The 13,904-nt window shown below is 42.1% G+C and overlaps 1 protein-coding gene across 6 annotated transcripts in view; it reads right to left on the reverse strand.

The window, feature by feature from the left end:
• Nucleotides 1-12,383, reverse strand: part of EIF4G3 (eukaryotic translation initiation factor 4 gamma 3) — a 523,222-nt gene extending 510,839 nt beyond the window's left edge. For all 6 annotated transcript variants that reach the window (XM_029579175.1, XM_029579173.1, XM_029579174.1 and 3 more), the window contains exon 1: nucleotides 11,719-12,383. In XM_029579175.1, the coding sequence (XP_029435035.1) occupies nucleotides 11,719-11,855 (137 nt within the window). In that variant the 5' untranslated portion in view covers nucleotides 11,856-12,383. The remainder of the gene's footprint in view (nucleotides 1-11,718) is intronic.
• Between the last annotated feature and the right edge of the window lie 1,521 nt (nucleotides 12,384-13,904).

Here is a 13,904-nt window from a genome sequence, read left to right on the forward strand (position 1 = left end):
GCCCTGCAGGAAATTTTTAAGACTACAATACTTTTTCAAATCACTGAGTGTAGTGTTTGATGAATTTCCCTTCCTTATTGCTGGGTTTGGTAGATGTGTGTATAAATAATTCTTCACTTTAGCACCTCCACCCTTTTTCCATCTCAGGTCCTTCTAATGATATAGTGCTACAACGCAAAGAGCGATACACTAAACCACCATAAACCCTGGGCCAGGCCCATTATATTACCAAACAATTTGGCACAAGTATAAAGCTATGAGCATGGTGGAGAGTACAGCCATTACATACAAACCTTCAACAATAGGAAGCAAATATACAAAAAATGTACCAAAGTATTTTTTTACTAACAGAGGGGCAGATGCCTGGAATAGTCTATCAAGAGAGGTAGAGGCAACCCAACCATGACAGATCGCAAACATGCTTAGGACAGACGCATAGCACACCTATAAGGGGACAAGCAAAGGTAACACGATAGAAGACATGAAGGAGGAGGCTTGAATGCTTGTTCAGATACATGAAACTTTAGAGGGCCAAAAAGAAGAAATACAAATCTATATGGGTAGAGTGTGATGGAACACCTGCATCAAGCTCTCAGAACAGCTGGGGTAACCATCACGTAGCAACCATAAGAGCTGGGGTTTGTCTAGGCTTTAGATTAGAGTTTGATTATTGCAGTGTAACTTCACATGTATGTTGCAAACCATCTGTCACTTTGTTGTGATGAAGATGGTTTACAAGTGTAAAACGTAATCTAAGGTTAAAGCCCCAATACAATGAGCACAGAGAGAATGCATGTTTCTGGACAGCAGCCTCGCTAACTTCAGTAGCTATGTGGATCTCAAAACTTGGTAATGGAAATGGGTCTTGGTTTTGCATTAGTTATTTGGTCTTATAAGAATCAAAGGTGACAATAAAGCCTGACATGGTCTACCAGGAGAGGTGGTGGAAGGCCAGCACTGTAACACAATTTGGACATGATTGGGACAGATATGGAGGATGGCAATAGGAAATACGATTGCTACTCACTCAGAGCCCCTCTTCCCCACCCTGATAAATGAGGTTCCTTCAGGCCTAAAGCAGTTACTACTGCTCCCTCCCCAACAATCACTTTACTGACATGCAACCGTTGCTGCTATACTTCCAAGCCTGCAGCCGCTGCTGTACTTTCTGGCCCCAGGACGTCATGCTTCTTCCCAGCCCAAGCTCAGATACCACCATCCAAGCAGGAGGCATCACATTTTTGATGGCCAGACCACCTGGCGCCCGGATTTTTACAGCCCTAGATTTTAATATTGCTAGACCTGTTTGAATGCTGCCCAGTACTATATAGAACACCACTGCACACCATTTCCAGATTTAAAACTAAAATTATTTCTCTTTCCTTTATTGCGTTTTGCGCGTGTCAAATTCTCCTTTAAGTGGTCATGCACCATAGTTTTGCAATTTCCAAATCTTTACTACATTCAAGTGTGAGCAGCCATGGTTGCTGTACAAGTAATAGAAAAGACAGAGATGGAAAAATCCTATGCACCTAGTGCCTGCCTTAAGTAAAAAGGAAGCATCACTGCAGTCATGAAGTATGGCCAAAGAGTCACCACCGGGCCACAGAAGAGAAAAGGATGGGGAGAGAAAGGGAAAAAAAAAAAGGCAAAAATAAAAATATTTAAAAAAATAAAGCAAATTAAATCACGATAAATTTAAAAAGAGCTATAGAAAAATTCCCACCCACTCCAACCTCTTACGGTCTTCAAAAATATTTTCCACTGAGACATAACTATGCTGGACTCTAATCTCCCACTATGAGCAATTCCAGCTCTGCGGAGCTTCGGCATCCCTATGAAACCACAGCAGACTGACCAAGAAGAGAGGAATTTCAGTGCTGCGCTTGCACTCGCCTCATGGTAAACTGGCTTGCTTCAAGCTGAACACAAAATATAAAAAGCACAATGTAAGCAGTATACAGACTGCTTTTTGTATGTAAACTTATGACACTTGAAATGTTTACATGAATTGAATACTGCATATTGTATTTCATATAACGTTGTATGCAACTGCCTAGAGATGTGACAATTGTCAGGTATCATAACTGCACCGTAAATACACAAAGATTACAACAAACCATCACTAATTTCTACACTCTTAGGATAAAGACTGTAAGCAGATCACCAGCACCATGCAGGGGTAAGATTCATTATCAGGGCTGGAAAAATTCTGGGCACCTGGTGCCTAAAATTCAGAAAAGCTAAAAATACAAACAAAAGGAAAGTAAGCAAAACAGCTTTTAAGAACTAAGAACAGATTTAAAAATCCAATCAAAACAACATTTTCCCTGGCTCCTGAGTTCTCTAAATATATTTCTACCCCATTCATTATGGTGTTATATTCTGCTGGTTATAGATAGCCTTTTATATCTCAGGTAACAAGTGATGACTTCCTCCCAGATATAATGAAGGGATCATATGACTTCACTGTATTTCCACAGCCCAAAAGCAAGGAGCAATGAAGATCAAACTACTGTAATTTTGAAAAAAGCCCACCTCTCCTCTACTAGGGACCGTGCACTATCCATTGCAGGCCCTAAACAATGGAACACCCTTCCTACCACTCTCAGGCTAGAGCCATGTTACGCCAAGTTCAGAAAAAAACTTAAAACATGGCTCTTCCGACAAGCCTACCCTGATTAAGTACACCGACTTCTGCAAGTATCTTGCCTACGCCTTGTATATTCCTGTAAATAGTCCGTTGCAGTTTTTATTTATTGCTTTAATTCCTCCACCTCCTGCTCTTTGTATACTCCTCCTTGTTCGCCCTCCCTGTTCATTGTAATTTCTACCTTTAAAGTTACATTGTAAACCGGTATGATGTATGCATACTAATACCGGTATATAAAAGTTTTTAAATAAATAAAATAAATAAATTTAAATGGGCAAGCAAAGGTCACTGAGAAACCTAGTACAGAGCAGTCCCCACTATTATAATAGAGCCCTGGTTTCCATTTTCTCTTGCTCCTTAGGCTGGACAGGGATGGCAGTGCTGCTAAAGCTCCTGGTAGAAGCGGGGAAGCAAGAGTCTAGTATTGCTCTGATAGTGGCAGCAAACGAGAGCTTTGCCCTCAGCCATTAAGTTGTCCGAACACGGGGCCTTTCCCAGCAACTCTTTTCTGAGCCCTTCCAGCTCCCTGGACCGATCTTCATCTTTGAGGGCAAGGCCAGGGTTCCCAAACACCCGTCTGCGTTTTCCTAAGTTACAATCTCAAGTAGGGCACCAGCCTCCAACCAAATGGATCCCATTTCATGAACCACCAAGCACCTTATCTGTACAGCACTGCATACATCTAGTATCACCAAAGAAATACTCAACAGTGCCTGGGGAAAGCAAGGCAAGAGGAAAAACTAAAGAGAAAGTGCCAAGACCTGGAACAGAGAATTAATTATGTGGTGTGAAGATAAGTAACCAATTTAGGGCTGTGGTAGTTTTTGAGACCCTGGTGGGTTTAGGTTCTTTGGGGGTTTGCTGTGATGGGTTAAGTGCATTAGCTATGTGAAATGTCTAGGTGGACTGTGACTCTAATCCTTCTTAGTGAGAACAGGGTGGCTTTGGCCATGGCTCTAGATTATTAACGTATGTTTTTATGTATAGACGTACTTGCTTTGTAGGGCTATGTTATGTATTTTAATGATGTAATTGCTTTGGGTCAAGCCTGTTTTGCAGACTGCGACATACAGTTGTCTACAAAAGTTTAGGCACCCCTGATCAAATTGTATGTTTCTATGAATCCCTAAATGAATAGAAGCTGACACAACCCTACTTGGTACAAAGTTAAATGACAACTTTCTGCAATTTTAATGCAGAATTACTATTTGCCTCTTCTAACCGACTGAAAATGGAAACAGAATATGGCATGAGCAAAAGTGTGGCCACCTTTTCAGTCCTTAATTTGTAACATCTTCTTTGGCAGAAATAACAGCTTCCAAACATTTCCTGTAGCCAGTTAAGTCTTTATTCTTGCTTTTGGAATTCTGTTCCTTGCAGAACCTTTATAGCTCAGAAATATTAGGTCTCCTTGCATGCAGTGCAAACTCTCTACATAATTTTCAATAACATTCAAGTCTGGGGATGTGAAGGCCATTCCAAACCCTTATCTTTTTTTCCTGTAAATACTTTATGGTCAATTTTAAAGTACGTTTTGGGTTGCTGTCTTGCTGAAACAGCCATCTCTTTTCAACTTTAATTTCTTCACTGACTGTGGGGCCATTAGCTTTTAGGTTGAGCTGAAATTTAGTTGAATCCTTTCTCCCATCCTCACAATATTCGGTGATGGATTTATGTTTTTGCACCCCTAGGTGCTGTTGCACCCCTCAGCTACCTGCACATAACAGGAGCAGAAAGACTGGGTTAGGAAGCAAATCAGTTTTTTCTTGCTCTGCTGTCTGTTCCAACCTCGCTTCTTTCCCGCCTGCTGCCTGGGAAAGGAACAGCTGGAACAGGAAGTAGAGGGCTGTTCTCTGTTGCCCCAGATCTTTGCTGCCCTAAACACAGGCCTAGTATGCCTATTGGCAAATCCAGGCCTGACAATATACTCCCTGTGCCACTGGCTACTACACAACACCAAAGCATAATAGATCAAACCTGTGCTTAACAGTTGGTAACATGTATTTTTATACAAATAGTTCACCCGTTTTTCATCAAATATATTTTGTGTGGTTGGAGCTGAACAGTTCAATTTCCATTTCATTAGTTCAAAGCACTTAACTCCAAAACATTTCAGACTTAAAGTTTTGTTTTGCATACTTTAGATGAGGACCGTTGTGGCGAGGTCATAGAAAAGGTTTCCTTCTGACAACTTTCCCATGCACTACTGTGTAAGCAAAATATACTGTTGTCAACTATTCCGGATATAGCCAAATTATTCAGCAGGTTATTTGCAGTGATATGTGGGCTCTGGTTTGAAGGTCTGACCAGTTTTAAAACAGTTCTATCATAGATATTGATTGGTCTTCGGGATCTTGCCTTGATTTCAATAGTTTCATGTAAGTTCCATTTCTTAATAATGTTTCTGACAGTTGAAATTGCTAGCTGAAAGAGTTTACAGATTCTTTTGAATTTTAAGAGTGAATTAGCTTCTTTTTCAAATGCTTACATAACTACTACTCAGAAGAGCCCCACGGTTGTTGAAAGTAGACACAACAAAGGTCAGAAGAATCAAAGTATTGTTCAATACAGAATTGTTTTCATCTGACTAAATTAAAGCTAAATGAGAATTTTTTTAGCCCTTAACCACTTTTTTTTTTAAGTAGTAATAAATCAATTGGAAAGGTATCCAAAGCTTTTGCACATACCATATTCAGTGTTTTATTATTTTCAATCTGTTAACATCAGCAAATAATTTTGCATTAAAAATTATAGATATGTTTAACTTCGTAACATCTAGATGTTGTGTCAGGTTCTATTCACTTAGAGATTTATTGAAAAATACCATTTTACCAGGGGTGCCTAACTTTGGCACACAATTATGTGTTGCCTTCCTCAAAAGAGATTCAACCCAAAGTGGTTTACATCAAGCCCTTAATACAATATATCATAATAAAAAATAAATCATTAACATACACTACATAACACAACCCCCCCGCCTTATTTTAGCCCAAGTTCCTCCAAGGAAACTGATCTTGTGAGATCACAATGTCTGTGTGGTATCTCCCCTACTAACTTCTGAAGAGTTCATCCATTCCCATTCAAAATTAGAGAATGTAGGGCACCCAGTGAATACTATTCATGCACCTGATGCCTCCAATATCTAGAATCCCTTTGTCTTTGTATTTCCTATAGGGAAACAGGCCAGCTGAGTTCAGCAGAAATCTCAGGGAGGCAAGAGCACATTGTGATATCAAGTATTTCTAAAGCAGTCGTACCACTGGTTAGGGTCTGATCACCAGCTGACACCATTTATTACCTAGTTTCCTAGAGAAAATCCACCTCTAAAGCATTTATTACACAAAAATTCACATGCAGAATCCTGTACAAAAGAAAACTAGGAATTATGAAATATTCACACCTTATTTCAATATGCACATGCTTGGTGCACACTATTGTGTGCAGAACATGATTTGTGTGCATACGTTTTATGCATAAGCACAACTTTTTTGCACAGAAATCAGTTTATGTTCCTGTGCATTAACCATGATTCATGCATAGAAAGCATAACCATGTTTATTTATTTATTTATTTAAAAACTTTTATATACCGGCATTAGTAAGCATACATCATACCGGTTCACATTGTAACTGAAAGGCTGAAATTACAATCAACAGGGAGGGGAAGCAGGGAGGAATATACATAGTGCAGGAGACAATGAAAAAGAAGCATTAAAACTGTAACAGGCTATTTACAGGTCTGGATATACAGGCTATTTACAGGTCTGGATATGCAGGCTTAAACGTGTTGCTTACAGGGTCTATATACTTACAAGAGCCCAAGGGTCTATATACTTACAAGAGGTCTATATACTTATAGGGTCTATATACTTACAGGGTCTATATACTTACAAGAGCCCAAGGGTCTATATACAAAAGGTTCAATGTACCAAAGACATTATTTGTGCACACAAAATGTTTTCTATACAGAAAGCATGCAATGTGCATGAATTGTATTTTATGCTCGCTAAGCATGTCTGCTGCGCATATTTTTTGGGTTAGTGTACTTGTTTTTTGTTTGTTTTTTTTTTTAATCTCCCAATGCATTAGTATACCATTAAGTTCTGCATTGAGATTTATTTTTAGTGTGTGCATTAAGAAACTGTGCACTGAATTTCAGTGCACAGTTTTAATGCAAGCCCATATGTTATTTTTCTAATAAGCCACACAGCCACAAAAAAATTAAAATAAAGTAAAGCTATGGTCCAAAACATCCACCTTCCTCATGCTTACTGAATTTTGGGTTTTAACTATAATCACTTCTTGAGACTCCAGTTCAGCCATACCACTGCTGCCAAAGTTGTAATCTTCACTCTGCAGTTTAACCCATGTCTTCTTGGATGCCCAATTAAGGATATATAGGATCTGCCCTTTTTGTAATTTTTCATCAGGTACAGAAAGAGCACATCTTGAGCTGTGTGTGCCTTGTTGCTGGCCAATAACCCTATTTTACATGAAAAAAAAATGGGATTTGTGCATAAATCATGTTTTCAGAGCACAAATGCAGAGTTCAGGACCCCCCCCAAACCACAAACTCCAGGTTCAGCCCCATAAACTTACACTAGCCCAGAAACTTTGAAATCCTGGTCAGAGGTGGAATAATTTCCAGCAACAAAAAAACATGAGTTAAGCCTATGCACTTTTCTGCACTGGGCATTAATGCCTTGATTAATACAGGATTTGGAGCAGCATTAATTTGTGTGCACAAACTCCTCGATCAGGAGTGAAGCTGTATGCACAAAAAAAGTGTACACAATCATCAGCTAACATGTGTGCGCAGCCTAGTGCGCCTTATAGCAGGGCCTCAGTAACAAGACAGGATAGGAAATCTGGATACTAGATTTAGAACTAGTCCTATAAGAATCAGAGGGGAAGACGGAAAGGCCTAAAATAGCCTAGCTGTAGAGTTAGGGGACGCTAATTCTTTTTAACAGATTCTGGGTGCATTTGGGACAGATGTGGAAGAGGAGTTGGGAAAACTATTGAGCGGTCAGGTAAGACAAGATGAGAGTGAAGAAGGGAGTTGGTGGTGTGTTACCTATGAAAATGCACATGCTCATGTACCCCACAGAAGAATCTCAACTGGACAGATTAGATGGACCAATTTGGTCTTTTTCTAACATCATTCACTATGTTATATTACATTCCAATTTCTATATGCAGTAACAGAATGCAATTTACACAGAGAACCAAGCAGATTATGAACGGGATATCACAGCAGCTACACACAGGGGCCGACGTTATAAAGTGCACTCAGCCTAGCACACAGGTTAACCCGCAATTGAACATGTGTTTTGGTTGTGCTAAACTAACACACAATGCAATAAGGGGATTAGCATGTCCAAATTGTGTAGCAAACCGCTCATCACATGTAAATGCCATGTAGATGAGGCTATTAGCTATTACCCATGATGCAAAAAATTGCCGGCCAACCAACGCACCCCTTTTTAATGCAGAAAATTTAACACCAGTCCCAGAGCTGATATTAAGTCATACTGCAAGTCCAGAGTCTACGAAAAAAACAAAAAATACTGGTCTCTGTGGTTCCTACGACTTAGTATCATTCCAAGACTAAGTTCTACTGCTTGCAGCGCTTGAAATCAGGAGAAAAATGTAAGAAATTGATTACAAAATAAAAATTTGGGGCACACAATATACACCCAACAATGTACACGCTGCAGGCATGGGTGTATACTGTGCGGGGGAGTTATCTGTGGAGGGATAAATCGGACACCTGTACTGAGCACCCATTTTCCTAACCCGAGCACGGCCACATCTCCAGGGCGCCTGATGCTTTCTGGTGCTAGGGATACAATTTTAGCTCAGCACGTCCTTTTTAACGCGGCAGCTCATCAAAATACAGCATTGTGCGCCCAGGAGATGTAGATGTGCACGCGTTGAAAAAACGGATGCCCAGTTTGGACGCACATTTTTACACATGTAATATTGCATCGACCTGACTGAAAACCAATTCAGGCAATGCATTAAGGGTTTTCTTGGGGGGGGGGGGGGGGGAGGTTACCATTAACAATGGCAATTTACTGTACTTTCAAGCTGCTTTAGTAATGCTTCATAACTCACAGTACACAGGGATTTTTGTTTTAGAAAATGCAGCAGAACTTACTGTACCTTCCAAGTGCTGGGAAGTACTTTAGCAATGCTTCAGAACACAGCGCACACAGGTCTATCCTCAAGACTTCTCTTACTGAACACATTTTTCAAAATGAATTTTCCCACCAATGCAATGCTCTTCAAAGAGCAAAGCAGAGGTCAGCCCAAGGGCCTAGCAGCAGCAGTGCAGCATGCTATAGACCAGTTGGAACCCTCTATGCTCACATGCGATTCAGTGGGAGCTAAGAAACTAAGAATTACTTCTCTTTTGACGTTGCTGAGTTAACACATTTACTGTATTTCGTGTTTAAAGATGCTTTTGGTTTAAATGTGCTTCCTTAGAATCCCACTCACCTCACTGCCTGTTTTTCTTATACGCCCTTTTTACATTTTTGTAGCTTTACTCGGTTGAAGTGTTCCTAATCTCAGTTCGGTAATTAATATGTTTTTTCTTGACTAGATTGTAAACTCCATCGAGCAGAAGCTGTCTCTCAAGTGCATCTTTACAAGGCTGAATATGTCTGATTAGTAGCAGTAGAGGCTGCAGAGACAGCATTCACAGCCCTGAGGAAGGAGTCCCACGTTATCACGTAACAGTGGTGCCTGCTCACTGGCTAAAAAGTGCATTTGTTCTGATTCTAGAAAGAACCATGATCCATGTCTCTCTGCCAGAGGATTGTTGCTGGGATGGCTCAGCTGAGAGGGAGTAAAAATCCAAAGTAGCTGCAAATAATGGCTTATGAACATTGAGCTCAGTTAGGGCAGGGCCCAATTAAGCTGAAAGCCCACAGGAACAGGAAGAAAATGTCATGCAAAAAGAAACACACAAAAAAAAAAATGTATACATCAAACTTACACACTGAGCAGTTTTCCACTGTATATACACAAACCACAGACTTCATGTAATACAAAAAGCTACCCTTACGTGACACCACTTCCATCCGAATTAGCTATTTATCCCTAGCTTTTCATCTATAACTCTGTGGCTCTTATGCTCAGACTGCCATCCTCTGGACATCAATATAAGTTACTGCACCACTGTTTTTTGTTTTGTTTTTTTTAATAAACTCAAAGGAATTTTTTCATGGTCTTCCCACTGGTTGGAAACCTTAAAAGTTATCAATGCTACTGCAGCTCTGCCACCAAAACAGGACCCTGCACAAGCAGTGAGGAACATATAACCTCAGCATCAACCAAGAAGAACCTATTAAATAAAATCTCTGCTTCCTATGCTATTCTGCATTACACAGAAACCTCAAATTTCTTTCACCTGCCTTTTTAGGATAAATTAACTATGCATGCATTAAAAGGCAAGGGCCTGACATGCTCTGGTTCCTCTCATCTCAAGCCCAACTAGTAAAAAACCTGTCATAACACAAAAATATACACTGTATACCAGATGCACAAGCTACGAAACAGAACAGCAGCTTAATGCATAATGTGCTGCATAATAAGTCGAGGAGCATATTTAACATTTTGCTTTACTCCCTCATTTCATATAATTGAAGGGCATTCAAAACTTCCTTATATCCTAAAAGTGAGAAAATAGCCAGTACTTTTACTGGCGAGACAAGCTGAGAACTCTATAAAACAGCCAAACTTCCTATTAGAATATTTGGCACATCCATGAAAACAAAGGATTTCCCCTGACTGCCTCTCCCATGCAACAGTCCTGCATTTCATTCCCACACCAACACCACACTCAAAGTTCCTGAATGGGTACTCCTGCCATGAAATATACACAGTGCTTGTTTAAAAAAAAAGAAAAGTACAGACATATAAACCATCGTGCAGGAAGACACAAAAGGCATTATTACTATTCTATAACTACCTTATGCACAGAGTTCGGCAAGACCCAGACATATGATTCACCCACCCCTAATGTAACTCGACATAAAACATTAACTAATAGAAAAGCCATCCTGGGAGGGAAAACAACCAGAAACACGGCAGAAAAAGATCTGGAAGAGACATCTGCTTTCCTACTTAAGGATAATGTGCTAAAATTCAGAACCTGTCAGACCAAATCGTTCACCAGGCTGCATTTTTTCTTTGTGCTGACACATGAGCTCAACTGTCTGGCTGAGCTAAAACGGTTTGTTTTCTTTCAATCAAGGTCTCCCTTCAAGCAACCTTCCCCCATCCCCAAACAAGCTCATTAATGACAGCTAAAACAAAACAAAACAAAAAAGCTGTATTCACAGCTAACAAGTGCACCAAGTGATCCACTGGACGTGAAGTACTGATTCTTTAGGACAGAGTGACTTCTAAAGAATGTGTCTAGAAATGTCACATCACTAATTTCCAAGTTCGATATAAAATATTTTCAGGGGTTTCAATGCCACATCTTAGGAAAGTGCAGCTCAGCAGAGATGGCAGCTGCCCTGCAGAGAGCAACCTCCCCAGACACCCTGGAATATCATCACGCTGCTCGGCTGCAATATTTACATCCAGACTCCCAGGCCTAGTCGCACTGAATTCAACGCCGGTATTCTTGTCTTTACACAGCTGCAAGTGTAAAACTATATGTGCATAAGCCTAAAAACAATATATAGAAATATATATATATACGCACAGACAACTTACAAAGTCACCTCTAATGCATGTGTAGCACCTTAAATCCGTACTTTCACAGGCAAGGGGAGAAAGCAGCTGAGAAATTTAGGGACGCGGAATCCATGCCATTATTTACTTTTCCCCAAATAAACATTTAAACTAAGTAGCACCGGAGCTAGGCCTTTTCACGTTAACTGGAGAGAGGAGATAACCCAGCTTACCTCGGGCTATAGTCAGTCTATGCTCGGAGACGGACAATGTGATAGTTTGGCTCTTTGCAGGAGCCCACCCGCAGGACAGAGCCGGGGCTTCTCCCCTCCTCCCCCCCCCAGGACCACACACTCGCCTTTGAAAGGATACTGCTGGGGCGGCTGGCTCGGGAGGGCCCTGATGGCCGGGTGAGGAGGCGGAGGAGGAGGAGGCGGTGCCGGGCCGGTTCCGGGTCCAGTTCCTGCAGCTGATCCGGGTTTCAGAGCCGGTTTCTGCGGTAAACTCATCGCAAAGCGGCCCCCCCCGGAGCGGGACGGGGAGAGCGGGAAGAACGAGAGGTGGGTGGCTGGGCCGGGGGAGGGATAAGGGCGGGGGGCAGAGCCGGGGGGGCGGGGAGGGAGGGGGGACCTGGCGGGGGCCGGGGCAGGGGGTTCGGGGGAAGGTACGACAAGAAAAAAGGACGGTATCCCGGGCCAGGGCCGGCCGGTCTCCGTGACAACGGAAAGTCTGGCGGAAGCCGGGGGGGACGGGGGTGGGGCGTTCACTGCAATATCCTCATCGGCTGGCGGCGGGGGGCCTCTCTCCCCCTCCCCGGGATAACCACTGCCGCTGTCGGTGGGGAAACTCGAGGGATGCCGGCGGATTTTCCTCACTGAAGTAGCTGAGCATCAAACATGGCGCTGCGGCTGCCTCCAGCAGTCCGGCAGGACGGACGCTCGGGAATCTTCGGCGGGCTTCGGAAATATTCGGCTGCCGGCTCTTCAGGAGCCGGCGTGAGGTCGCTCGGCACGTCTCGAAAGCGGTCAGCGCCTGCGCGGGGCGCCAAGGCTGCGTGAAGGTGGCGTTTCGGAAAACGTCATGGACGTTTGGGGCGGAGCTGCGGAAAACGTCGACACGTGTGAGGGCGGGAGCTTTGGTCTGTGATAAAGGCGGGTGGATGCTGCCACCCAGCTGTTTTCCACGAGCATAGCTAGCTACCCGTTAAAGTGAAGGGATGAGGAACGTGGAGGCGGCAAGGAGACGTCTGAGGGCTTGCCTTAGAGTGAAAAACAGATCGTGTTACACTGAAAAGAGGTAGACATCAATGGTGTTAATACATTATAAATTGGCATAGGATGGCCACGTTTAATCCACAAGCATGTCAGTAAACACATATATAAAGTGATTTAAAGTTTACAACTAATTTAATATATTTCTTGCTCTTTCATGACATCCCCCTCAACAAACGCTTCAGTACTGTTACAGCTCAAGACGGGGGGCAATAGAGATACACTCACAGGACTGGGCCCCATTACCACTACTGTGGTGCAGAGATGTTGTACCTGTGCTATTCATAACATTGGAAAAGATCAATGGGTTACACACGTAGAGCAGGACTACCACATGGGACAAGTTGTGCCACAGCAAACCTTTGTTAGTATGATGCCCCTGTCCAACTGTGTAAGTATATTTAATTTTTATTTAAAACATTTTTAGCCCAACTTTCTCACATTCAGGGCAGGTTACAGTAGACCAGTCAAATTTTTAAAAACAGATCAAGATACAATTTGGATGGATGGTTACCGAATAGAACAAAGCAATTCTTATAGCTAGGGACATTACCTTGCAAAGACATTAACAGAAATTATCCTGAAATTTGGGATTCAGAGGCACTTGAGACTAGAGGTACTCACTTCCTTGATGAAGGCTATGGGGGAAAGCTCTGGGGATAACTTCTATTGTGCACACAGACTTCATGGAGGACCAGCCACTGAAGCGTAAACTAGCCCACTTTACCCATGCAACTTCTCTAAAATGGGTAGATGCTCAACCTTTAGCTCTTATGAGTATGAAAAACATACCAGAGTATAAGCATAGACTAACTCCACATGAAATTCTCATGGGAAAAGTTATGCCAATCTCATTCATGTCAAACCTGCCTTGGAACATAGACTTTGCCCAAGATAAATTAATCCTATATTTTGTCTCTGAACTGGACAAGTAGGTGAAAAGAATCCAGCAGAACATCTATCCACCCCTCAAAGAATCACCCAACCAGGTTCTGCCAGACATGAACAGAGGAGATTTTGTCTATTACCAGATACAAGGTGGAAAGGTCCTTAGCATGTACTACTGGTAAGGCATTCAGCTTTAAAATTGCAATGACTTGAGCAGTAGGTGCACGCCCTCCATTGCAAAAAGACTTACCAACCAGAGCAAGCAATCCTCATGGAGAGCAGAGAAGCATGGCCAGAAGCAGAAGAATGTGGTGCATCTTCTAGTCCTCACTAGTTCCCTCACATAGGCAGGTAGCTATGGGAAGACTAACACCCCAAACCTGTTTCCCTTCAACCAAG

Source organism: Rhinatrema bivittatum, chromosome 15, assembly GCF_901001135.1.
Source record: "Rhinatrema bivittatum chromosome 15, aRhiBiv1.1, whole genome shotgun sequence".
Lineage (NCBI taxonomy): Eukaryota > Metazoa > Chordata > Amphibia > Gymnophiona > Rhinatrematidae > Rhinatrema > Rhinatrema bivittatum.